The sequence below is a fragment of the Mauremys mutica genome, chromosome 8, assembly GCF_020497125.1.
Source record: "Mauremys mutica isolate MM-2020 ecotype Southern chromosome 8, ASM2049712v1, whole genome shotgun sequence".
In the NCBI taxonomy this organism is placed as follows: Eukaryota; Metazoa; Chordata; order Testudines; family Geoemydidae; genus Mauremys; species Mauremys mutica.
Window position 1 is genome coordinate 109290415 of NC_059079.1, and position 25391 is coordinate 109315805.

General features: G+C 48.8%; 1 protein-coding gene across 1 annotated transcript in view; it reads right to left on the reverse strand.

Moving 5' to 3' along the window:
• Positions 1–12128: 12128 nt before the first annotated feature.
• The window catches only part of LOC123376336 (serine protease inhibitor Kazal-type 5-like), a 28004-nt gene continuing 14741 nt past the window's right edge, over positions 12129–25391 (reverse strand). Inside the window, exons 4-11 of the mRNA XM_045028256.1 lie at positions 24074–24165; positions 22318–22417; positions 18976–19103; positions 18561–18624; positions 17555–17676; positions 15382–15430; positions 13616–13667; positions 12129–12888 (exon numbers count right to left, since the gene is read on the reverse strand). Of these exons, the coding sequence (XP_044884191.1) occupies positions 13662–13667; positions 15382–15430; positions 17555–17676; positions 18561–18624; positions 18976–19103; positions 22318–22417; positions 24074–24165 (561 nt within the window). The 3' untranslated portion in view covers positions 12129–12888; positions 13616–13661. The remainder of the gene's footprint in view (positions 12889–13615; positions 13668–15381; positions 15431–17554; positions 17677–18560; positions 18625–18975; positions 19104–22317; positions 22418–24073; positions 24166–25391) is intronic.

The following is a 25391-nucleotide window of genomic DNA, read 5'->3' on the forward strand; positions in this document are numbered from 1 at the left end:
GGTGATCATGTACCACGTGTACGTTTATATCTACATATATATACACTCCTGCAGGAGACCAGCCTATCCAACCCGATTACGAAACAACCCTCCAGTTCTGTCACTAGTACAGCAGGCCTGCCAATATTTACTGAGGTCTTGACTTCCAGCTAATGACTCACTTTTACTAGCTGATTGATTTTGGCTGGTCCTTCGGTTAGTCGCTTGAGACAGGTTTTCCTGTATCAGAAAAAAAAAATCCTAGAGAAAGAAAATAGAATGTAAGAAGTGTCAGTGAGTAGCCCTGAACATTAAGGGAATGCTGCAATTATTCCACGGAGAAGAATGAAATCTCTGTTTGTGGGGCAAACTGACCTGATGGGCTGGCGGTTTGGAGGTAAAGCATGGGGGAGGGGGAGAGGTTGCCTCGATTTGTTTTCACATCTTTTCTGAGATAAGACCCCAGCTCTGCATGTTAGACATCATCAAAGTCCAGAGCTGAAGAAGAGCTCGACAGCGTGTCTCTCTCACCAGCACAAGTGGGTCCAGTAAGATATTACCTGCCCCACTTTGTACTCAGCTGCTCAGCGGTTGGCTTTGGAGAGCCAATGTACAAACTGAGACTCTAATGGCATGGAGTGCAGGTAGAATCACAGAGTTTAGGCTGGAAGGGACACCAGCTCGCTTGTCTGACTCCTGTACAGCACAGGCCACCGAGCCCCCGCACACTAAACCCAACAGCCGACATGAGCCCAAGGCATTATGGCCAACAGGAGACTCGACTGCTGCAGAGAACAGGAGGGACGGAGGTGCCCCAGTGCCCGAGGCCCCGCAAAGGCCAGGCAATGATGAAGCGAGAAGGGAGAAATAGCAGTGGTGGGTGGCAGTGGAGGGGCTTAGGTTGGGCCCACACGGGCAGGCAGCTTGGGCTGGCCCTGTGTAGGCGGGTGGCAGGAGTGGCTCAGGCTGGTCCCGCATGGGTGGGCAGCAGGGGGTCTCGGGCTGCCCCTGTGTGGGTTAATTAAGATTAATTCTAGGTCAGGTAGGAATTTACTGAAATGCTCAGATTATTTAAAGACATTTTTCCACTGCATAATTCCCTCCACTTTCTTTGCAATGAGAAGGCTGCTGGAAAAGTCCAACATGCAGCAGTTTGGGAGTGAAGGGTCCCAGCTCCTCCAGCCCCTCAAAGCAGAAAAAGACAGAAAGCAAAGCTGAGAGGAAGGGGAAATTTGCAGAATAAAGACCAGGGAAGGGACCAGAAAATAGGGATTAGGTCAGCTGGATTTTTTTTTTTTTTGGTCCCATGACAAATGGCTTTTTGAGCAAAATGAAACATTTTCAGACATCGGTTTCATTGTAACTTTCCAGTTTTTCAGCAAAGACCAAAAATCTGGAACTGAACATTTTTACTAAAAACTAAAATATTTGACCAGCAATGGGTTTCAGCTTTGGTTTTACATCGAAAAACTGAGAAAAATGCAGGAAATATTTTTTTAAAGAATTGGCATTTTTCAATCAACTCGAGTAGAGCTCAGCCCTTGCTCTCTTATCTTTGGCAACGCCGATAAATGCGCACAATTCCTCTCCTTCAGAAGGGAGGTTCTCTATCATTTCACCCTCCCCTGCTTTCCTTTCTCCATCCTGTTCCTTCTTCTCTCAGTCTCTCCTCCTTGTTCTCTTTCACATTCTGTCCCTTTCCTCCCCCACCTGACCAGGCCATAGTTTGTCCCCTCTGCATGCTCTAGCTTGCACCTTGCTGTTAAGCACATGGGCAGGAGGCCGGCAGTAGGATGTGTGGAGGCTCTGGCTGCGCTGGTGCTCCCGTGAGAGTGCACAGACCATGCCAGCGAGTATCAGGAAAGCTGTCTCTTACTGTGATTGTCTGGCGAGCTGCATTTTCCTGGGCTGTTGGGTTGTAGAGTGACGGGACATTTTCATGCTGGTCCTGCTTTCATGCATATGGCTCTGATTATAAAGTGGATGTGTGAGAGGAAAGCAGGATAAAAGAGCAGGGGTGCCTTTAAAGGGATGGTTTTCCAGGGGTTTCAGCTGTGTAGGGTGAAATGTGCCTAGCACAACGGGATCCTGGCATATGTCATGGGCTGCTAGGGACTATGGTAGAAGAAATAATCATAATTCCTTGCCAAGCCAAAGGGTGCTCTGTACTGCACAGGGAATGCTCGGTCCCTAGCAGGATCAGGCCCTCAGCACTATTAAAACTTGATGCAAACTTGTTCCTGGGGCATGGAGCCCCAAACGGAGCAATCCGGCTGTCACAGCAAAGTCCAAGAGGAGGAGTCAGCACAATGTCAGGGTCCTCATTCGAGAGACGGCCCTTTGTGCGTCTCCTGCCGCACAAGCTCTTGTCATTGTGAAAGCAAACGTCCCAATTCAGCGCAGCGGGGCATTTCGGGGGCTCCCTCTGTGGCTTGCGTCTATGGGCTATGAGTCGCAAAGGAGCTACAAGCCAAGCTCCCATTTCATAAGAAGAACATAAGAACATAAGAAAGGCCGTACCGGGTCATACCAAAGGTCCATCTAGCCCAGTATCTGTCTACCGACAGTGGCCAGTGCCAGGTGCCCCAGATGGACTGAACCTAACAGGCAATGATCAAGTGATCTCTCTCCTGCCATCCATCTCCACCCTCTGATGAACAGAGGCTAGGGACACCATTCTTACCCATCCTGGCTAATAGCCATTTATGGACTTAGCCACCATGAATTGATCCAGTCCCCTTTTAAACATTATTATAGTCCAGCCTTCACAACCTCCTCAGGTAAGGAGTTCCACAAGTTGACTGTGCGCTGCGTGAAGAAGAACTTCCTTTTATTTGTTTTAAACCTGCTGCCTATTAATTTCATTTGGTGACCCCTAGTTCTTGTATTATGGGAATAAGTAAATAACTTTTCCTTATCCACTTTCTCGACATCACTCATGATTTTATAGACCTCTATCATGTCCCCCCTTAGTCTCCTCTTTTCCAAGCTGAAGAGTCCTAGCCTCTTTAATCTCTCCTCGTATGGGACCCTCTCCATTTCAATGGTACGCAGGGGTCTAACATAACCCAGCCATAGGGATTCCTCCTGTAGCCCCAACACGCCCAAAGGGGTTCTCTAAACATGTTCAATAGTCAAAGCAATGACCTCCATGGTGTAAGAGGTTTGGTAGGGGAGGTCATTTCTTTTATACCCTACCTTGTCCCTCTCATACCCTGCGACCAGCATGGTTAGACCGACGCTGCAAACACCGATAGCGTACACAGCGTGAGTAGGGATGGAAAGTAGTGCACGGCACATACCCAAGCTTCAGCCCAGGATGTAGTTCTGTGGCTGGGGAAATAACCTCTGAAAAATAAGTGCTGCTTACAGAATTCAATGGTTCATCCTCTGGCTGCCCCTCACCTTTAACATGGAGACGCAGCCCACAGAGACTACAAGTCCCAGCATGCAATATTATATCTTGATCCAAGCCGTCAAGCCACTCAACTCCGGCTGGATCTCTTCATGCTGGGACACGTGGTCTCAGTAGGCTGCGCCCTCCATATTTAAAGATGAGGTGGCTACAACTCATTCCATCTGTTTAATGCAAATTAATAGAAGCTCTCCAACTCCTGGCCAGTGGACACTCAGGCTGTCCGTTGGGCATGGAATAACGGGAGGAGGTCACAGACCCACTGCTTGAGTCAATGAAGCTTGAATTGGACAAAGTACAGGCTCGTGCACCACAGGGATAAATCCTGCATTGGTCGGGGATGGGAAATGAGGTCTGACACCGTAGATGTTTTCTTTCTCTCTGATCTTTGTAAAATCATGTAGTGACTTGATATAACCTTAGCTAAGCCACGGTGAAAGTGATGCTGTCAGAGGGGAACACAGTCTGTTTATCTGCACACACTGGAGACTGTCTGCCCCTAGAAATATCAGCCTTCAGCGAGATTGCAGAGACGTCACTGAGGATGTAGGATTAGACCCTGGTCTCCGAGTGAATTCTTTGAAAACAGAGCCGTGTTATTAGAATTAGGTGTATTGCAGTAGCCCCCGTGAGCCCCATTCATGGAGCAGGACCCTGTACAAACAGAGAACAAAACGCCAGTCCCTGTAATGTCTGGAACACCAGGGGGCTAGAGACTGACTGATGGGGAAGCACAAGGAAACAATGAATCAGCTCTGGTCAGCGTCATTGGCAGTGGTCACTGTGTACTAGCAGCCTACCCGATGCCAAGATTTTCATAAGGGATTTGAAGGTGGATAGTGAGGTTGCTTTGCAGATAGTTACCGGGAGCTCCTCTCAAGTAGGAGAACCAAGGAACTTGGTTGAAAATGTAACACCCTACATGGAGCCTGGGTTGCATCCAGGAAGTTTGCACACTAGAGGCTAAGGTCTGCCCTCGTCGATGTTCTGACTTAGTCTGTTTCCTGCCATATGCCTACCTAGGTCATTCGGATTCTAGGCTCATGGGTCTCTAGGAGGGGGCAGCTGGCACCGCAGTGTAGCCCTTCCTGATCGTGTTAGGATATATGACAGTGTGTCAGAGAGTGACTCAGGCTCCTGTGCTAGTTTAACTTGGTGTGTCTTAAAGGCCCCAGGCCTACTGGCAGTCACCTTGGGAACTCCACCCTGTGCGCCTCTCTGGACAGTCTGTAGGGGGCGCCCACCCACTGTGCTTTCCCTGATAGTGGTGTCCTAAAGCTAATATCCCCCTTTGTTTATAGAACTTCATTGCAATTCATCTCCAGAACACCTGGCAGAGCACCACTGGACACGGTGTGACTGTGCCTGGTGAATAACCTCTCCCCTCTGATAAGGTTCACGTGACGTCGCTGTAGACCTTGACTGAATTTCACAATTTTCATAGAATCATAGAATCATAGAATCTCAGGGTTGGAAGGGACCTCAGGAGGTCATCTAGTCCAACCCCCTGCTCAAAGCAGGACCAAACCCAACTAAGTCATCCCAGCCAGGGCTTTGTCAAGCCTGACCTTAAAAACCTCTAAGGAAGGAGATTCCATTACCTCCCTAGGTAACCCATTCCAGTTCTTCACCACCCTACTAGTGAAAAAGTTTTTCCTAATATCCACCTAAACCTCCCCCTCTGCAACTTGAGACCATTACTCCTTGTTCTGTCATCTTCTACCACTGAGAACAGTCTAGATCCATCCTCTTTGGAACCCCCTTTCAGGTAGTTGAAAGCAGCTATCAAATCCCCCCTCATTCTTCTCTTCTGCAGACTAAACAATCCCAGTTCCCTCAGCCTCTCCTCATAAGTCATGTGCTCCAGCCACCTAATCATTTTTGTTGCCCTCCGCTGGACTCTCTCCAATTTATCCACATCCTTCTTGTAGTGTGGGGCCCAAAACTGGACACAGTACTCCAAATGAGGCCTCACCAGTGCTGAGTAGAGGGGAATGATCACATCCCTTGATCTGCTGGAAATGCCCCTACTTATACAACCCAAAATGCCATTAGCCTTCTTGGCAACAAGGGCACACTGTTGACTCATATTCAGCTTTTCGTCCACCGTAACCCCTAGGTCCTTTTCTGCAGAACTGCTGCCCAGCCATTCGGTCCCTAGTCTGTAGCAGTGCATGGGATTCTTCCGTCCTAAGTGCAGGACTCTGCACTTGTCCTTGTTGAACCTCATCATATTTCTTTTGGCCCAATCCTCTAATTTGTCTAGGTCCCTCTGTATCCTATCTCTACCCTCCAGCGTATCAACCACTCCTCCCAGTTTAGTGTCATCTGCAAACTTGCTAAGGGTGCAGTCCACACCATCCTCCAGATCGTTAATGAAGATATTTAATAAAACCGGCCCCAGCACCGACCCTTGGGGCACTCCACTTGATACCGGCTGCCAACTAGACATGGAACCATTGATCACTACCCGTTGAGCCCGACCATCTAGCCAGTTTTCTATCCACCTTACCGTCCATTCATCCAGCCCATACTTCTTTAACTTGCTGGCAAGAATACTGTGGGAGACTGTATCAAAAGCTTTGCTAAAGTCCAGAAATAGCACATCCACTGCTTTCCCCTCTTCCACAGAGCCGGTTATCTCGTCATAGAAGGCAATTAGGTTAGTCAGGCATGACTTGCCCTTGGTGAATCCATGCTGACTGTTCCTGATCACTTTCCCCTCCTTTAAGTGGTTCAGGATTGATTCCTTGAGGACCTGTTCCATGATTTTTCCAGGGACTGAGGTGAGGCTGACTGGCCTGTAGTTCCCTGGATCTTCCTTCTTCCCTTTTTTAAAGATGGGCACTACATTAGCTTTTTTCCAGTCATCCGGGACCTCCCCCGATCGCCATGATTTTTCAAAGATAAAGGCCAATGGCTCTGCAATCTCATTGGCCAACTCCTTTAGCACCCTCGGATGCAGCGCATCCGGCCCCATGGACTTGTGCTCGTCCAGCTTTCCTAAATAGCCCCGAACTACTTCTTTCCCCACAGAGAGCTGGTCACCTCCTCCCCATACCGTGCTGCAGAGTGCAGCTGTCTGGGAGCTGACCTTGTCTGTGAAGACAGAGGCAAAAAAAAGCATTGAGTACACTAGCTTTCTCCACATCCTCTGTCACTAGGTTCCCTCCCTCATTCAGCAAGGGGCCCACACTTTCCTTGACTTTCTTCCTGTTGCTAACATACCTAAAGAAACCCTTCTTGTTACTCCTAACATCTCCGGCTAGTTGCAACTCCAAGTGTGATTTGGCCTTCCTGATTTCACTCCTGCATGCCTGAGCAATACTTTTATACTCCTCCCTGGTTATTTGTCCAATCTTCCACTTCTTGTAAGCTGTTCTTTTGTGTTTAAGACGAGCAAGGATTTCACTGTTAAGCCAAGCTGGTCGCCTGCCATATTTACTTTTCTTCCTACACATCGGGATGGTTTGTTCCTGCAACCTCAATAAGGTTTCTTTGAAATACAGCCAGCTTTCCTCGACTCCTTTCCCTGTCATGTTATTCTCCCAGGGGACCTTGCCCATCAGTTCCCTGAGGGAGTCTGACCCCAATTCCTTTAGGTGGCTCCATTGCTCTTTACAGACCTTAGCAATCAAGTTTCAGGAGCCTCTTTCTTCTAGTATATCTGCACTAAATGCCAGTGGAGTCTGGGTTGGGCCATTGGGCCTGGCACAAAGTAATTGCTAGCACTGCATCCTGCTACTTGTGAAGGGAGCAAAGACTCCCACTTCTGACTTAAAAATTCACGATCTTGATTGCCCCCGATGGTCATACAGGGTGAAAGCCACCCAGCTCAGAGGGGCAGCAGAAGGACTCTGTGTCTATCCTACTTCGCTCTTTCACCTGGGATGCATACACAAAAGGAGGCAGGTATGGCTGGAGCAGATTCATTTATGTATTTGAGCTAATACAAGAGGAAGATGCTCATTATCATAGTGAGTGTGGAAAACCAGTCTTTGCACTCATTTTCCACTAGCAATTTCCTGTGTAGATCCTCATGTTGGTACACATTCTCCTCTCTTCTTGTGCTCCAAAGGCCCTTTATTGCTTTGGTAACTCTTTGCTTTGACAATACAGTAAATTCAACAGAATTCTTTATCTTGGATTATAGCTCCAAGGAAGAGAGAACAATCTGGGCTCTTTGCAGTTCATTGAGAAGAATGATGGCACCTTGGTTCCAGAGAACAGAGCGTGTAATACCAGTGTCATGCATGGGATGGTTGTAGTTATTATAATTCTGCTCGATTAAATAAATTCAAGGGATTCTGTGTCTTAATTCCATGTGGTTCCTGGGGATTGCAGGTAGAGAGACATGCAAAGAACATATGCAGCCGCTTGAAAGGTGAGATGACTTTAATCTATGCAAGGTGAATGAGTTGTATTATTTTTGTAACTTATTGTACCATCTATTTTCCATAGAAGATACTTGAGCAAACAAAACACCCACATAGCAGCGATAACAGCCCAAGAAATACTGAATGATTAACACCAATCGCAGTATCTCTGGCAAACGTATCTCTCCCTTACTCTAGGCTGCAAGTTCCTTCAGGCAGGGATTCCGTTTTCTTCTGAAATCAGTACAGTGTTGATTGTGCCTAATAAAAAATGCCGACCCTCAAGCCCTTTGGCCTTTAGAGCAAAGGGAATAACCCACTTCTACTTCCATCAACCCTCCCCCAGGCCCTGCTCTCTGGAGAGAAAGAGAGATGAACACATATTGCTAGGTGCATACTTCATGCATCTGGGAGATGCTCAGATCCCACAGGGACTGGGGACATGCAGGAACCACGGATGAGAGAAAGAAGTAAGAGGAGCTGGACTGTAACCTTACAATATCACAGTTCTGCTGAGTCCTTTCCTTTCAACTATAATGATACTGGAGTTACTGCATCACATGCCACCGATCTCCTATCGGCTGCTGGCCTGTCTCCCAGCCCAGGAGGGATTGGTACCATGCCCAGAGTCTGGTACAGGCCCTGTTTCTCAGGGCTTCAGCTTTATTTCCTCCAAATAATACAAATTCAGCACAACAATCGTCCCTTCCCATAAGCCAGGGTCTTCTGCAGGGGCCAACCTTTCCCTGAAGGTTTCCTCTGTACAGGCTTCTTGCCTAAGAGTCAGCTCTTTGCCCATGGTGGTATATGGGGCTGTGCCTTTAAGGGCTGAGCTTCCCCGGCACAGCATCTGGGCGGGGCTCTGTGGCTCACAGTGGTGTTATCACCATCAGCAGGAAGTGGACACAGAGTGAAGTGCAGCCCTTGCGGGCACCTTAAGCACTGAGGGATCACTGATCCCCACACACCTGCTGACCCAGGGCCTTCCTGGCAGCTCTTCTCCCAGGCCTGGGAGTTGGCCTGCCACAGGAGCCAGCCCTCCCCACCCCATCCGGGCCACTTGCTGGATTTTATCACCCCTGATCCCTCGCTGCTCAGTCTCAGCTGGGAGGTCGCTAAGCCCAGCTCCCCTTAATGAGCCAGCCACCCTGTGACACCCTGAAGCTCTCGGCATGGCAGTAACCATTGTGTGGGGGTATGGCCTGCGGGGAGGATGGAGGAGGGAGCCCATCCATCAATCCACTGGAAGAGAAGCGCTACCTCTTCTCAACAAGCTCTAGGGTGCAACTGACCTGTTTAGGGATGAAGGGATTTCTCCGAGACCCTTCCCTTCTGCTCTCCACAGTGAGTTTACCAGAGAGTGACCCAAATCACTCGGGGTAGTTTAGCACGGTGACTGTTCCAACTTCTCAGGCTCCTTTGGCACGGGGTGTGTTACATGGGCCAGGCCTCTAGGCATGGTGGGGATCAAGGAATAAGACCTTGATAACTCACGTCTATTGCTGGTGAGCCATGTTCTGAGTTATCTGTACTGGCCAGGTGCCCGCTGGACTTTCCCATATAGCTGCCTCCTAATGCAAATATTCCCTTTGTTTATACAACTTCATTGCAATTCACTCTCGAGCTATCTTGGCAGAATGTGCTGACTTGCTATATTTTAACTCTGCCTTGGTCTGTAAATAATCTCACCTGACTGATACGGAGCACGGGACATTTCTGTAGCCTTTGGCTGACTTTCACTAGAGCACAGCGTCTCTAGTTGGTTTCTACAGACCTCAGCAATAAAGTTTTCAAGACCCCCTTTCTTCTAGCAGATCAACAATCCAAAAACGATTTGAAATTTGCAACCCAGGCAAGGGGGAAAAAACATGCAGGGAAAGGCTCCAGACCCAGCTGGATGAATCACTGCCTCAAAAAGGTTACTGGGGTAAGCAGAGAGCGTAGAGGGAATGGAGCTTAGCAAGCATAGGAATAAAGGGAGAATTGCTAAAAGTCAAGCTGGATTAGCTCTTGCCAGGGAAATTACAATAAATAATAAGGGGTTTTTTTAGTTATATAAATAAAAAGAGAATAATGAAGGTTGAGGTTGGGCTGCTCTGCAGTGTGGATGGGAAGGAGATTGAAGATAATCTGGGTCTGGCCCCAAAGCTAAATGAATATTTTGCCTTGGTTTTCAATGAGGATGATAATCTGGAACCTGTGCATGGAGGCAGGACGGCTGATGGAAATGAGTGTCTGGAAATGGAAATTACCACATCTGAGGTAGAAGGAAAACGTAAAGAGCTTAATGCGCTCAGATCACAGGAACCAGATAACGTCCGTCCCAGAATGCTGAAAGAACTGGCACATAGATTTGTAATAAATCTGCCTATTCAGGGCTAATACCATATGACGGGAGAATCACTAACATTGTTCCTATATTTAAGAAAAAGGAAAAAATGATCCAGGCAATTACAGACAGGTTACTCTGACCTCAGTCATATGCAAAGTCAAAGAGCAAATTGTAGAGGAAAGAATAATGAAGCGTGTAGAGGCAGATGGTAAAAGAGATGTAATACAACATGGGTTTACCAAAGCTCATGCCAGACTAACCTGATTTCCTTCTTTGAGAAGGAAACTGATTTTTTTTAGATAAGGGAAATGCAGTATTTCTAATGTACTTGGACTTCAGTAAACCATTTTACATGGTACAACATGGGAAATTATTAGTTCAGTTAAGGAAAATGGAGATTAGTACAAGCAATATAAAGTGGATAAGGAACTGGCTAAAGGCCAGAAGACAACGGGTTGTGCTGAAAGGTGAATTATCAGACTGAAGGGAGGTTACTAGTAGAGTTCCTCAAGGATCAGTTTGGGACCAATCTTATTCAATATTTTTATTAATGACCGTGGCGCACACAGTAGGTGTGTGCTAATGAAACTGGCTGATGATACAAAGTTGGCAGGCATTGTCAATACAGAGAGGTATCAGAACATTACACAGGAAGATCTGGATGACCTTGAAGACTGGAGTAACAGAAATGGGATGGAATTCAATAGTACAAAGTGCAAGATCATACACTTAGGATCTAACGGTAAGAATTTCTGTTTCAAGCTGGGGATTTATCAGTTGGAAACAACAGAGGAGGAGAAAGACCTGGGTGTACTGGCCAATCACAGGATGACTATACACCACCAATGTAATGTGGCTGGGAAAAAGGAAAATGTGATCCTAGTATGTATCAGGCAAGACATTTCCAAAAGAGCCAGTGAAGTATGAATGCCATTGTACAAGACATAGGTGAGACCTCATCTGTAATACTGTGTGCAGTTCTGGTCACCCATATTTAAGATGAATTTAAACAGGAACAGGTGCAGAGAAGAGCTACTAGGGTGATCAGGGAACTCGAGGGCCTGTCTTCTGAGAGGAGACTGGAAGAGCTTGGCTTGTTTGGTCTAGCAAAGAGAAGGCTGAGAGGGGATCTGATTGCTCCCGATAAATACAGCAGGCGTGTAAACACCAGGGAGGGTGAAGCGCGATGTAAGCTAAAGGACAATGCTGGCACCAGAACAAATGGACATGAACTGGCCCTGAACAAATTCAGGTTGGAAATTAGAAGAAGGTTTGTAATCATCAGAGAGGTGAGGTTCTGGAGCAGCTGAGAGCTGTGGGGACAAACAAGCTAATTAGTTTTAAGAGAACTGGACAAATTGATGAGTGCATATGTATGCCTGGGTTGCTTGTAAACATGGGGGGCAGAGCTCGACAGGCCCAGGGCTCACTTCCGCTTTATAGCTTATGTTCTTAAAAGCTCACGCGTCACAGCTTCAGCCAGCCCAGCTACCGGGTCAGGAAGGGATTTCCCAAAGGGAAAACAGGACACCGTACTGGGCCAGCCTGAGGGGTCGTCCCGCCCCTCTTCAAACGTCATTTCAAGCCTCCCCTTCCCTGGCCTGCACCTCTTCATTTCTCTGTTACTGGTCTTAGGATGAAGTGCTTGAAATCATTCCCCATGTGCCTTCGCATCACTTCTTCCCTTTACACCTTCACCACAGCCAGAAACGTCGGCTGGTTGCAATGGCCCTACCTAGTGCAACACATTTCAGCCTGGCTGCCCCAGAAGAGGAGAGCCAAAGGCACCCTGGGCCAGCCTGCAACACTGCAGCGAAGCCAGCAGCTGTCCGCTCGCTAGTGCTCTTCATGCTTCTGAATTCCATCCAAAATCAGGGCCTCTCAAACCCTGGATGAGAATGGAAGCTCCCACAATGGCCGGAGGACAGACTGCAGGGAGGAGTCGGGGAGCAGTCCGGACTGAGTCAGACAAAAGATTGCTACGGCAAAAATAAAAGAATCATCCTCACCCTAAGATTAACACAGGCAGATCTCAAAGTGTTTTATAGTGGCCAGTCACCGGCAGATCTCAAAGTGCTTTACAAACACAAGCCAGGGAAGCCTCACAACAGCCCTGTGAGGTAGGGAACTATTTTATTAATCTCCTTTTTGCAGATGTTGGAAACAGGGTCACAGAGGAGCAAAGTCACTTACCAAAGGCTGCGCAACGAATCTGTGCAGAGCCCGGAGCCCCTGACTCCCAGGGCCACGCTGTAACCACTAGAGCTGCTTCCTCCCTTTTGGCGTGGCATCATCATAGGTGACTTACAGGAACTGGGAGTCCCAGGTGCGTATTTATTCTCACCTGGACTCTTCATGTGAACCACCAGAGTAACATCTAGGGGCAAAGCTAGGGCCAGCTACCCATCCCGAGAGGGGTCTATCCACTAACCTAATCTGCTACTTCTGCGGAGGGTGCGGCTCAAGTGCTGATTAAACAAGTCCCTCAGAGGAGGCCTGGTGGAGAAAAGTAACAGGTTTCTGCTGAGTTTACTTTATTGAAGCAGCACAGTGAGATATAGTGACGTGAGGAGAGCGGAGAATGGGACTCCCCGGAGGGACCACAGAATCATAGGAGCTAGAGCTGGGAAAAGACTGACTGGGCCATCTAATGCCATCTCCCTACACCTGAGCCAGTGCAGGACTGTCCCCTCGAGAGTGTAGGAGAAGGACGAAGGCAGGCTTGGCAGCACTGAGGATTAGAGCAACTTCCTTCATGCTTAACATCGATTCTTCCATGACTTGCCCTGGAGAGAGAGGGAGACAGAGCGCTTAGTGTCATTGTTCAGGAGGACAAAACCTCTCTAAAGAGACCTCGGAAAACCAAACAGTGCCCAACTCGCTGCACTCCTCGGGGAATCTAGCCCCAAAGGCACGGCCCTGCCTTGCGAGGGGCCAGGGAGCAGCACACGCTCCACAAAGCAGGCAGCCTGTGGCTCCCTTCCCCAGGGCAGCTGGCCTGAGAAGACTTGCACTGTGGCTGCAGGTGCTGGGATGGTTCGCTTGGGGGGGTTCACTTCTCCCCAGTACCCATGCACACCTGGGCACTCTCACAGGCCCAGCCTCAAGCTGCCCTGGTTACCTGTACTGGGGAGGGATTCCCTCCGTCCCCATTTAAATCCCATCACCACCCCCAAAGAAACATCACAGGGCCCCTCTCTTTGGGTGCAGAGGGGAGGGCAAGGCTCCCTGCAGAGTCTATCAGCCAAGCTCCAGAGACCATGCAGGATTTGGACTGCAAACCCTTGTTCTGGTGCTGTGCTCTGACCATAATGAACAAAGCAAAGATCTGGGCTTTCTGCAGAATCCCTGGGTGAAATGCGGTGGTTTGTGTTCTGCAGGAGGCCAGCCTAGATCATTGCCAAGGTCCCTTCTGGCTTAAAAATGTACGAGTCTATGAATCTGGACATATCTATCTAGGTGCTTTTATGGCTCCTCGTCACAGCAGCAGGAGATGAGCATCTTTGTCTGTACCTTTGTCACGCTTCTGCTTTGATACTTGCTGGTGGTCTGAACTCCTTTACTTCTGGGAAGAGAGACACAGAGCAAGAGGTGAGTCTAACTGACCATCTGAACGCATGAGCCCTGTTATGTTAGCCATGTAGGCTTATGATTTATGCATTCGTTTGTGGTGTGTTAACAATGTGCACTCGGTGTTGTACATTGAAACAACATTGTGGGTTACAAAAACAGGGTCAAGAAAAGTGGGAACCTGCCAGCTAGAGGAAGTACCCACAACTTCAGCCTGAAGCTAACAATCATTGTTACTCACTTACAACTGGAGCACCTAGTCTTCTTTTCACTTCTGTCTTCCCGTTTTTCCTACACTGTCTGTCTGTCTTTGGTTGGGAAAATTGACTCGACAAAGCTAACAGCTTTGTACGAGAGCTGAGAATATCTGGGTGCTGCCCTGTAAACACTTCCATCATGTAAGAAAAGGGTTAAAAAAGAAAACCTGGGAATGTGGAGCATCATGAGTGTGGTTTTTAAGCAGTGAATGCCTTACGACAAGAGAAAGAATCCTGGAGTTTTCAGTAGTAGGAGTGAGATGCGCTGTAACAATTTATTAATCCATGTGGGATTACAGCACCATTGACTCCAAGAACCCAGAGATGTGCTCGTCTGGGACAAGGCAGAGCACAAAACCCAGCGTGAAGCATGTGAGAGCTAGGCACAAAGCAGTCTCCATTTGGCGTATCTGGCTGTGCAACAATCTTCAGAAGAGATCAGGTGAATCCAGGGTCTGGCCATTTAGAAATGTTGCAAAGCCTTGCTCTCTCAGAAAGCCTTTCCACAATAAGTGACACTCACAATCTGAACCCCCTTTTATTCCCAAATCCCTGCCACCCCCTTCCCTTCAAAACACCCTAATCCAAGCAGAGTTTTGACATCGAAAAGGGAGATGTTCCAGAGACTCCTTGAAGTCCACTAGGGTCTTCTCCATCGCTATTGATTTTACGTGGAAAACACCCAGATACTATGGTGATGAGTGGTAGTATAAAACCCTAAAACAGTCTGAACCCCAGCCTAAATTTAATCCAGATCTAAACCCCATTTCTTTGCTCTGTCTCTAATTCTTTCCTGTCTCTCTCCCCGTAGTTTTAGGGCTGTAGCAGCAGATAGACACCACATTTGCCAACTTTCACGTGGTAAATTAATACACTGCTGTCAATCCCAATGACCCGAATCATTCTTATTTGTTGGCTCCCAGTTAGGAAATAAGAGAGGCCATCAGAGGGTTTCACAATAAGCCAAAAATCCAGCTAATCCCCTTTCAAAACAAGCCAGTCCCTAAGAACCCCAACTCTCTATGTGACTAGATCCCCCGGCGTGCAGTCTGGGACTGTGGTGGGCCCGCCGTGCACCCCTGACTCTCTCCCCCACTTACCCCTGTTGCCCCTGCTTGCCCGGAGCTGATCAAAAAAAAGAAGCAACAAGCTACAAGCTAAAACCTAGCCAACAAGCAACTCACAAGCCACTTACGCCAAAAACAAGCTCAATTTCTGCATTTTTTCCGCAGGTTTGGCATGTCTGGCAGACACGCGCCTTATCATTGGTACGTTGCCAATGTGAATTATCTGCACAGCGATAGTGCCTACGGGCCCTAGTCATGCACTAGGTTGGAATCGTGCCAGGTGCTGTACAAACACAGAACAAAACGATGGCCCTTGACCCAGAGAACCTGCACTGTTCTTGCATCTGGCCTCACTTTAATTAATAAGTAAAAGAGCTGGACAAACCTGAGCGCACGCTCCTATGTGCTTTATACCAATCTCAGATCTCGTTTTCCTGGGGAAATAAAAGTCAGAGGAAGAGATTAGACAAGATGAATGCTCACTTTCCTCTAGGGAGTCACATCTCTCCACCACATTAGCTAATTTCAGACTACAGCAGATGGGATTTATTACAATTTCCTTGGGACAATGTCTGATCTCTCCCCAACCTGAGGAGGATTCATTCTCTCTATCTGTATGTCTCTGTACTTCCATTGGGCCCTTCACCGTGGCTTCTGACACCTTCTCTGATACTGGAAGGTACCATTAGCAACTTTCCCCTACATTTTAGTAGCAAATGTTAAATCCCTATTTTTGCTTCCGAAGAAGGAAGGGTTCCTTACGCTGCAATTGCAGTAGCTGTCATGCACTGCTGTCAATCCCAATGACCCGAATCATTCTTATTTGTTGGCTCCCAGTTAGGAAATAAGAGAGGCCATCAGAGGGTTTCCAAGAAGCTGAGGTTATATAAAGGCGCTAGTCATGTGCCACAGAGCACAGTGAATAGCACCAAGGTGAGCAAAGAGAACCAAGCGCTCACTGTGCCAACTTTTCCTGTGGTTGCAAAAGCTAATGTACTTTTCCCATGGGTTCATTTTAACTCTCCGAGGTACGTTTGTAGCAAGACAAGGTCATAGGAGGCTGATCTGATTTTCAATACACGGGAGATTCCTCTATTTGGGGACATTTGTTTGCTGTGAGGAGTCAGTTAAAATAAACTAAGCCAGCCACAACGCGCCATGATTCACCGAAGGGCTCTGCTCTCTTCCCTTCAGCTGCTCCTGGTCAATCTAATCTCACTTCTGGTCTCTCCTGCCCTGGAGACTCTGCGCATACGACTGAGAGGAGATTTTAAGATGTCCCCCTTTTCCTACAGGTGTTGCGCCCCTTGGCATAACATGCTCCTGACTCTGCTGAGTCCACAGCTCTTTGCTCCTGAGGAGCGCTTGTCGGAACGTTCCACTTTCAAGGAGTTAAAAAGAAAGGGAACCCAGTCGTGTGATTAAAACACAAGACTGGTGCCTGGATCCTCAAAGGCATTTAGGTGCCTAACTCCCATTAACATGTGGACGTGGGAGTCTGTTCCCTGCTCAGCTGCAGCCCCCGGAATGACCGTGGCCACGGTGCTGCTCTGTCTGTGCAAACAGAGGAATAATCACAGGGGCGTGTTGTGCAGTGTAACTCATTCCCATTTGGGGATCTGGCACTGGAGGGGTGAGGGAAAAGGAGAGCCAGGGTATTTGTATTGTCAGTAAATCCGGCACAGGTCCCTAGGAGAGGCGCTCTCAGACTGAGCGGTCAGGACAGTGCCTATGTAGGGCCTGCAGCATGGCCTGCCCAAGCATTCAAAGAGTGCCGTTCCCACTGGAAACGTCCCAGAATTTCTCATTTGGGGAACTGTTTCAATAGCTGCTCCGAGTCAGAGCAGAAACTAAAACATCAGCATGTCCCATGGGATGAAAAATCCACTTTCCATAGGGTTCAAGACCATACACGTGCCAAGGTCTCCAGTGGGGAAAGCGCTCAAGCCAACCAACTTCTACTCAGGGCAGCTGCCACTGGATGGCATCAATCCCACATGCTTCGCTGGTGCATCACCGAATACAGAAGTAGCGAGTTTGGCAGTGAGGGAAAACGGAGATCACCTGCACTGAACCAATCTACGAAACAAGTCGGGAAAATTAACTCTTCTCCTGCCACCAGGCAGCTTGAGGGATTACCTGACTCATTAGAGCTCCCTTTCTAGAGCAGCTCTGAAGAACATTTGATGAGTCGCTTATTCAACAATCTTCACATGAATTACCCAAGGAATCGTTTTTTCATTATTTACCCAGCTGGCTTCCTCTCAACTCAAATGCCTCTACTAAAGTCACAAGGGAGGTACGGGTCATCCAGCTGTCCAGGAGTCAGGGGAGCAGGATTCTATTCCTGGATCTGCCACTTATCTCCTGTGTGACCTTGGAGAAGTCATTTAGCCTCACTGTTCCTCATTTTACCAATCTGTGAAATGGGGAGACTATCACTTTGAGATCCACCTATGAGAAGAGCACTATATAAGAGCTATATTATTATAAAAAGGCAGGGAGAGCAGCCTTGCCCAGAGGAGTAAATGCTTCAAAGAGGATATTCGTGTACTCACAGGATTCGGTCGCACAGCATACACTCGCTGCTGTGTGTCACACCATCTGTTCCACACACCATCTGGGAGGTCCGGGTGCACAGTACTCTCCCTTTGGTTTGGGGGTACTGACTGCAGTTGGCCTGTTGATATGACACAACAGGATACTGGGGTGAGCGGCCACCCTGGGAGAACGCCCCTGCCCTGCTATCTTTGTGGGTTTGAGAATGGAAGGAAAGTCAGCAGGTGTCAGGTCTGGGAGATGTCCATGTAAATATTCAGCTTGAAGAAGAATATGTCTGGTTTTCTCTCTTGGGGTGGAAGACTGGGCTTCTCTACACTTACCGGGGCATTGATGCGCGGAGATCGGTGCATCGGCGGAGACCCGCTAAATCGACTGCAGATCACTCTCCCATCGACTCCTGTACCCCACTGGATCGAGAAGAGTCAGGGGAGTCGACGGGAGAGCGACACTGTGTAGTGTGGACCCCGCAGTAAGTAGCTCTAAGCTACGTCGACTTGAGTTACACTATTCACGTAACTCAAATTGCGTAGCTTAGATCGAATTTCCCCTGTAGTGTAGACCAGGCCTTAGACAGTATAGGAAGGAGGGGTCTGCAGTCCAGTTCTAAACGTGAGTCACAACTGGGCCCTTTGTGGATAAAACGGCCTGAAGGGAATCCAGCTAGTCAAAGCCATTCTGGGCCTGTTGGACGAAGAGTCAGCAGCCGCGGGACAAGTTCTGAGCTACCCAGGATGGGGCAGAGATGGAGATTGTGTTTGCAGTCTCAGTGGGGCAGCGGTGACTACCCGTTACCGTCCACACACTGTTGTTTTATGTTACCTCTCCTTTCAGGGGCAGGGACAACCCTCCGTCTTCATGTCTGAACAGCCCCTCGTACAGCTGGGCCCTGATCCCTGCTTGGGGCCGTGAGGCTCCACCGCAACCCAAATAATACTACCTTCTGTCAGTGACAACGAGAAGCACTGAGCAGTCCCTGGCGTTGTATATGAACTGCAGCCTCACCTTTGCTGGAGCAGCGTTGGCACATTCCCCCTCAGACCGTACTGTAATGCCGTTTCCAGTTCTCCTGCAGAAGGGAAAAAGGGTATGCAATGACATGCAGTTACAGTGCCACCGCCCTCTCCCGGGAGCATAGCCGGGGTGAGTCCTTGGCACGTTCACCGCACTGGGCTGGGGCCTCCAAGTCTACGAGGACTTTTAAAATCACAATTTGCTGGGGCAGGAGGGGCCATGAACCCTTGTTGCATCTTAATTGACTGTCATTGTTTTAATCTTCCGCTCTTGCCTCTTCTGCTCTGTTTGTTTCATGGCAAGGCACCAAGGACCACGCACCACTAGCCAGGAGAGAAATAGGACAACTCCGTTACACTTGTAACAGGAGAAAGGCAAGGTATTGGAAGCCATTGCTCATACTCACGTCATCTCCGAACACAAGACACATCTGTTGCTGTATGTTTTTCCGTCAGTGCCACAAACGGGTTCCCAGGAATTTCTGCAGATAATTGCTTCACCCTTTACTCCATGCAGAATTCGCCTGCAGTCCATCTAAAAAGAGGGTGAAATAATATCTGATGTTTCTTGCACCCTTATCCAGTTAGATGTTTTTTGCAATTTAACAGAACTTGAGACCTATCCTCCCAGAAGGATTAAAAACATAGCATCTTCATTTACAACTACACTCCTCAGTAGCATAGAACAACTAGGGTACAATGTTGCATACAACAAAAACACACTCCACAGCTTCTCTGATCTTTATTGAGACCACGTTTCAGCGTGTTAGCTCTCTCTCAGGGTCCAATTCACATAAGAACATAACAGCCTACTTCTGCTACCTGCTAACAAAGTTATTCCCTTATTAGAGTAGCAAAAGCCTGTACAATTACTGCTGAATGTATCAGGTTTCATCTTTGCTGACATCCCATGTCGGGATTGTTTTGCATATCATTTACTGTAGAAGAAACTGCTGGGTGTTTTCAATACTGACCTCTGATGATGATTGCTGGCCTCTACCTACAAGGGATCAGGACTTTGATATCTGTCTCATCTGAGACAGCACCCACCAGATGGCAAAAAAGAAAAACTGATGAGAGCTTGTCAAATAACACTAAAAACGATTGAAAAATAGGTATTGTGAGTTCACATTGCCGTTATTCGTGGGGCCATATTGGCCATTGTGTGTGAGTATTCAAATCAATGCTGGTTAATTTGTAAAAACATCCAGGAATCCTGAAAGTTTCAGGGACTGTAGCCTGAATATTGACTGGTCAGGAATTCGCTGAGAGTCATTCTTATTTTGTTATTCTCCTATTTAAAAAATGTCAGACATCCATTCAGAGAGCAGGAACAAGGTCATGTGACCAGGCAACCAAACAAAATAAAGACTATTAAGTGGACCAACTTGGCTTGCAAACAAGGCTGAAATTTGTTCAGATCAGCTGCTTACAACTCAAATATACTTTGGTTTAATTTCGTTTTGTGAATGATTTGTGAGCACTAAGATGGGCCAAGCTCATCACATCTTTTATTCCAAGAGCTCTAAAACTGGCACAACGTGAGCTGATTCTAAGCCGCAGGCAGCAATGTTGCAGGCAGATACCCACACAGCCTTTGACCCTTACCAAGCTGAGCTTGTGAACATGCACTAGTAATTGTGAGTGATTAACAGGAGCAGTTACGGGTGTCCCTCTTCTTTCCTTGCATCCACAAAACCAGGAGCATTTAGGTAAAGTTAACCCTGCCATCAGGTTACCATGTACATTCATCATGCTGAGGGGAAACACTCATGGCAAAACAAAACAAAAAAAGCCATTTCTCAAAAGTCTTTTCACATCCTTAGGCCCCAATCCTGCAAACACATTTCGGCCAGGAGAGGGCACTGGGGCTCATTGTCTCTCTCCTAACAAAGGGGTGGGAGAAAGAATAGAGTCTCTCTCCCAATAGCTCACTTCAAAGCCAGAGGTGTGCGAAGAGGCAGCAACTGCACATGGTGCAACCTGGCCAGGCTTGCAATGAGCAGGAGAGTTACATCCGGAAGAGAGGGGATTTTTAGCCTCTACGCTATAATAACTGTGCAGAGCTCCACATATTTTAAACCCTCTGCAACTTGCCGCTATTAATACGGTTGCTGGGAAAGGGATTCTCATTTTCTGATTTTATCGTTGACTGCTCTGGGGAACACAAAGAACCAGGGATGTTGCTCTGAAGAATGTTATTACAAGACTTCCCCGTTCAGCATCATCTGCTAATTCCATTAATGGGCTGTTTGCTCCCGCTTCCATGCAAATAATGAAGTTAAACCAGACAATTGTGACCTTTGCAGGTCCCCGCTAGACTCCTTCCTGCACTCAACACATTGTGTAGATCATCTGCCTTATGTGACAGTGTTCATATCCAAGGCAATTTGAGTCCTATCAAAGAAGATCCCTTGGAGTCTCAAATTTCCCTCTAGTGGCTGGACCTCATAAGTGCATATTAGCCTGCTACTGCTGCCCCCAATGGAATTTGCTCCTTTTGCTCATGAGGCAGGGCCCATGCTTCTGGATCTGGACTTCCTGGGTTCTAACCCTGCTGATGACCCATGAAAAACTAGGTGGTTGCTTTTACTCTCCAAACCAATTCCAGTTATTCAATAAAGTCCTGTTTTATCACAAGCCACTCCATGTCCTTCACACTTCCATTCTGTAATTCTGTTAGAAAATATAACCAAGCTGTCGCTAACATGGTTTGTTCGTCATAACCCAGAGCTTGTCATAGAACATAGGAGCATAGGAACTGCCAGATTTGAACAGACTCCAGGTCCATATACTCCAGTATTCGGTCTCTGACAGTGGCTAGCACCAGATGCTTCAGAGGAAGATCTATGAATCCAACAGCAGGCAGATAGGGGCAGTCTGTCCCCCACATTAGCCCTCATCCTAGTCCCTCATAGCTAAAGATTAGTGTAACCATGAAGTTTTACATCTCTTCCAAAATTTTTGTTAGAATTAGTGATAACGCTGGATAGTCGTATAATCCACCTAAAGGACCAAGCTCTTTGAATCTTGCTAGATTCTTGGCCTCAATGACTTCCTGTGGCAATGAGTTCCACTGTCTAATTATGCATTGTGTGAAAAAGTGTTTCCTTTTTGAATTTGCCACCTTTTCATTTCAATGAATGTGTCTTTGTTCCAGGACCGGTTCTACAGTTTTCGCCGCCCCAAGCAGCGCGCTGAATTGCCGCCGCAGACGGCGGGGGCAGTCCGTGTGCCCTTAGGGCGGCAGGCGCGTTTCCGCGGCAGCGGCCATTTCTGCGGCAGCTTCTATTTTAGCTGAAGCCACCGCGGACAGCTAAATATAGAAGCTGCTGCCGAATTGCCGCCACCGCGGAAATGCATGTGCCGCCCTAAGGGCACACGGACTGCACCCACCGTCCGCGGCGGCAATTCGGTGCGCTGCTGGGGGCAAAACAACAGGGACTGCCGCCCCTTGAAAATTGCCGCCCCAAGCACCAGCTTAGAATGCTGGTGCCTGGAGCCGGCCCTGCTTTGTTCTTGTGTGGAGGACAGGGAAAACAGAAGCTCTAATCTACCTTCTCTAAACCATTCATTAGTTTAGAGACTTTTCTCATGTCCCCTGTTCTCCATCTCCATTCTAAGGTAACAATCCCAATCCTTTCAATCCCAGGCCCCTCATCAGCCCGGCAGCCCAGCTCCGAACCAGGGTTGATGGCTCGCGACTCCAGCGCTAGCTAGACACGTAGAGATTGTCCAGTTAGATTTACCGGAACGATAATGCCGTTGCCAACACTTTGGTTCTCCCTTTCGTTGCTGCCAGACTGTGTTCCACAGTTTCCACCGTTCTGAGCTGTGCCTTGCTGCGTGCTGGAAGGAAGGGAGAGGCAGAGCGTGAGCTTCTTGTAGTGTAGCCCTGGCACGTAAAGCCGCTAACAAGGGTGAACGCACACACGTCAGCTTCCTGCCTGTTCTTATTACATGAGATTTCTCTCAGACACCTTCAGGATTCAATTTCCAGGTCACCTACCCGCTTGGCACTAAAACGAAGCTTTCTCTGGAGCTGCTCCCATCCATTCTCACTGTGTTTTCCTCCCTCTGTCTGGTCTGTTTAAGGGGTAGGGGACTGGGCAAATGACTTTGGTCCCTCATTGGAAAAGAAAGCCTAATATGGATTCGCTCCATTAAGGTCACGTTGAAACAGGAGAATGGCTGCCATCAGGCAGAGGTGACTCATGGGCGGAGGGCAGGAGGGGAGAGACATGCTGGGTCACATGCTTCCCCACCCCTCAGATTTGCTGCTTGGCTTGTACTGAGCATGGTCAGTAACACTGTGGAAGCTGGCTGCCCTCCCTTTGCCCCTCCCCACCCCCACTATCAGCAGGCATGGGTCATTTCTTCCATCAGGGGAATCTTTGATCCAAAGACAATCACAGACCGAGTGGAAGTCAGTGGGTGTGCCCAGTATTCTTTCAGACTCAATGGAAGGAGCAATTAAACTTGTTTACAGAGTAGAGATAGGTACAAACAATGAAGGGACTGCCCAAGGCACATGTCAGGTTAGAGCTAAAACATGTGTGTGGAGGGGTTTCCCGGATTACAAATACAGTGGCTCGCAGATTGGTTGCAGGCTTTGTGTGCTGAAGGCAGAAAGCCAGGAGGAGGAGGAGGAGGGAGTTGTGAACATGACCCTGAAAAGAGAAGGCAGAAAGACAAAGCTTCTTGGGCACAGAGCCCCTTGAACTGGCAGACTAGGGGATTTTGGAGTGAGGAAACAGCCTGCTACAGTATTCTCTTGTGGTCAGGGCAACAGGACAGCGGGGACATGTCTGCAAGAAACAAGACTGCACCACGAGTAAACCTGACTCTTATCGTCAATGTCTTCTCCAGATGGAAACAGCCCTGCAAGGCCTCGCATACTGGCTAAGTTCTCAGGCCAAAGGCAATAGTGACAATATTCTCGGATGTCACTCAGTGCAATGAGCACACCTGTCAGAACGCCCAGCACCCACCCAGATAGGAACTCAGCGACCCTGTGTTCTACATGCTGCTGTTTGATGGGGCGATTCCAGAACAGCATGAGCCTGGCTCTCGGAAGGAAGAGACCATTGCAGGGGATAGCTGGCATCAGTGAAATTGGAGCCCAGTTCTGTCTGCCTTTCCCAATGCGCGGTGGTGACACGGCTCCTTGGCATAGGGTGGGCATGGCGGGGGACAGAGACTGAGCATTTAAAAGTTGCTACAATATTCGACAGAGCGCAAAGCACTGTAGCTTAGGTTAGTATTATTCCATTGTTGTTTGGGGATTGTTGCTGTCGGCTAACGCCAGAAATATTTCTCTGGGAGGACAGACAGAGAAGATCTGGGGGGTCAGAAGCTGGAACTATTCTCCCCACTAAGGGTTAGTGCCATAACTTGTAACTTCGCCTGATTTCAGGTTGTCACCGTAGGTGGGGACTCGAGTGGGACAGCAGCTCGAGCCATTGCTTTGGTCATTCAGAAGGAGCTGTGTGTTTCCATACTCACCCTCCACACCCACCGCTTGGTCCGCTATTGCCCTGAGCAGCCTGGCCATTGGCAGAGCAGGGAAAGGTCCCACCAGACTGGCTGCAGCTGTTCTGTGAAAGGGACAGAAGCACATTGGATAGGGGGTTTCCTCTGGGCTCTTCTATAATCTTTGAGATCTTTCTGCCACTCCAACCACCCTCTCCTGGCTGGGTCTAGGAGCAGCACCTCTGATATTCTGTTCCGGCCAGGCTCTGATACGCACCAGAACCTGTGGCGTGACCAGACGTAAGACTTCTGTGAGCCCTGATCCACCATTGCCTTGCTCCTTGTGTCATTGTGGAGGCAGGCCCACTGGATTGACCTCCACCCAGAACTACCGGCTACAGTTCCTCCAGGAGGAAGTATGGAGGCCAACACCAAGACTTGTGCAACCTTCAGGCTGCACAAAACTTTCGTTGTAAAAACACAGCAGATGGCTCAGCAGCCTGGCCTGAGAAGCAGTTTGTTTCTGTTCTCTGCATTCTGAAAACCACATAACCAGAATATAAGGGAGGTGGGGAGGAAAACTGGCTGAATCCACAGACAACACTAAATTATTACAAGGATATCTCAAGAAAGAAATCCAAGCTGAAGGGCCATTTTCATGCCCCAGAGTGTGTCAGCACAAGACTGCACTGAACGAGGAGTTTCTCTCATCCTGAACACAGCAACAGCCTTGTTTGTTTCCAGGCCGGTCCCCCTGCTCAAACCACAGAAACCACTTTCCTCGGTGAGACAGGGCGCGGTGCTGCACCCTGTGTAGCCAGCAGGAATTGTGCCGTTGCCTTCAATGGAGGCGGAATCAGGCTCAGAGTGAGTAACCGCCTTCTTTCATTTGATTAAAACTCTTTTCTCCTTCCACTTCCCCTTTCCCGTCACCTCTGTGCAGCTTTAAAGGTGCAGGTCACTCCATCGTCAGGAACCACCTCCATAGCTACGCAGGCCCAGAGCCGCCCAGAGGATTCCGGGGGCCCGGGGTCTTCGGCGGCGGGAGGCCCTTCCGTTCCGGGACCCGCCGCCAAAGTGCCCCGAAGACCCGCGGCGGGAGCCCCCCGCCGCCAAATTACCGCCGAAGCGGGACCCGCCGCCGAAGCGCAGCCCGGTCTTCGGCAGTAATTCGGTGGCGGGGGGGGGTCCCCGCCGTGGGTCTTCGGGGCACTTCGGCGGCGGGTCCCGGAACAGAAGGGGCCCCCTGCCGCCGAAGACCGGGCTGCGCTTTGGCGGCGGCGGCGGCGGCGGGTCCCACTTCCCCCCCCCCGCCCCCAGCCCCCAGCCCCAGCCCCAGCCCCAGCCTCTT